Genomic DNA, 1853 nt, shown 5'->3' on the forward strand with positions numbered 1-1853 from the left:
TTTTTTTTTTTTATCAATTCATGTATATTGTGTATTTACCGTATGTACATAGTATAACACAAATGAATGATGAAGTTATAGTTGATATACTATACACTATTCACTATTGTTTATAAAAATCATATTTTATTATTTAATGTATCCATTTATTTCAATCCAAGGATTTAATTTTGATGATCACAAATTATTAATTATTAATTAAATAATTGATTAATAATTGATGATTAACAGCATTTGATTTTGGGTAATTGACAGAAAGTACAGAATGGTAAGATGCGTTATCCATTACAATAACGCAAGGTTCCTCTAAATTGTTTAACATATCAATAAACCATTTCTTAAATAAAGTGGCGTTCATTTGTGTGGTAATCTGGGTGTGTAGGACTTGATTTACAGCGTAATATTAATTTAGAATTATTTACAAAACCAAATTTACTTGAACCGGCATGACAAATAAGCAATCGACCTCCTTTTCCAGTCGGCACCTTTAATCCTTCAGTATTTTGAGCATTTTGCCAAATTTGGCCACGTGAATGATTTTGGTATACTGCTTTGTTATACTATACACACCGTCGTACAGCTATTTTTTTTTTTACTTAGCTCGCGCCACGACCGTGGCGCTGGATAATCAGTACTGTATATTATAACGACGACCAGTTTTGCGACGGCAGCCACAATAGAGCGCTGTAGTCGCTGACGGCAAAGGTGGTGTTCCATGTCTTAGTATGAATAACGGGAAGTGGTTACATCGTCAAGGTCCGCTCAAACCGAAGCGGTAGCGGTGGCGGTAGCGGCAGCGAAATTTAATACCCATACGTTTTAATATGAACGCACTCACTATCGCGAAATTAATACCGCGGCGAAAATGTTACCGCAAGATTGAACGCGATATTTTTTTTTTTCGCTGCAGACACTATATTTTTCGCTTACCGCTGCGATAATCAGTTGTAAATTCCCAACTATGAGTTATTAATATATTAATATCTATAAAAATTTTATCGTTACATTGCATGATATATTTTGACTTTATATTCAAACACATTGCAGTTGAATCTAACTAACGTCGTGGTGTTTGAATGTATGAACGATTTTCTTGTTTAAAATTTATAATTTATAATAAAAATGACCCATAAAGTTGAACAGTTAATAGCTATTGTTAAAGAATATCCCATCATATATAATATGACACTTCTAGAATTCAAGGATACGAGAAAAAAGATTATATTTGGGATCACGAAATAAGTGTTAAAATGAACGGTGAAAGCGGTAAGTAAACATATAATTAATCTATAAAAATACAAGTCATTATGATAATAGTTATAAATATTAGTTATGATAAAAAATAATAATAATTAATGTTATTAATAAAAGTCAGTTTTGAATTTTATTATTTACTATCAGTTTTCAAACATATGCAATTAAGTAACAATTCTAATATAAAATAGGTAAAAATAAAAATAAATAAGCAACTAGCTATTTTATCTAAACATAATAAAATTTTACGGTACCTACCTAGTATTTATACTTGTCAATTTTTATACATATTAAATTTGAAATAAAAACTTAAAAATAATAAATAATAAGTAAATCATTATTTATTCATCATTAAAATACTCAACAAAACATTCTCGCACTCGAAAAGCTTCAATTGTACATCTTCTAGGATTATTTTCAATTTTATTCCGTAGTAAAAACGGTTCTTCATCGGCTTCGAGCTCATTGTCGTATATATTACAATTTTGGACTCTCAAATAATTATGTAGTATACATGTTGCCATAATAACTTTTTTTATAGTTGTTTCTTGCATTTCCATTGGCCTCTCAAATACCCTCCATTTCTTCGCTAAAATTCC

General features: G+C 29.6%; 1 protein-coding gene across 1 annotated transcript in view; it reads left to right on the forward strand.

Annotated features, from left to right (window-relative positions):
- Window positions 1–67: 67 nt before the first annotated feature.
- Window positions 68–1853, forward strand: part of LOC112680214 — a 2926-nt gene continuing 1140 nt past the window's right edge. The window contains exon 1 of the mRNA XM_025550252.1: window positions 68–1266. Within this exon, the coding sequence (XP_025406037.1) occupies window positions 1251–1266 (16 nt within the window). The 5' untranslated portion in view covers window positions 68–1250. The remainder of the gene's footprint in view (window positions 1267–1853) is intronic.

Source organism: Sipha flava, unplaced genomic scaffold, assembly GCF_003268045.1.
Source record: "Sipha flava isolate LNK unplaced genomic scaffold, YSA_version1 17511_pilon_pilon, whole genome shotgun sequence".
In the NCBI taxonomy this organism is placed as follows: Eukaryota; Metazoa; Arthropoda; class Insecta; order Hemiptera; family Aphididae; genus Sipha; species Sipha flava.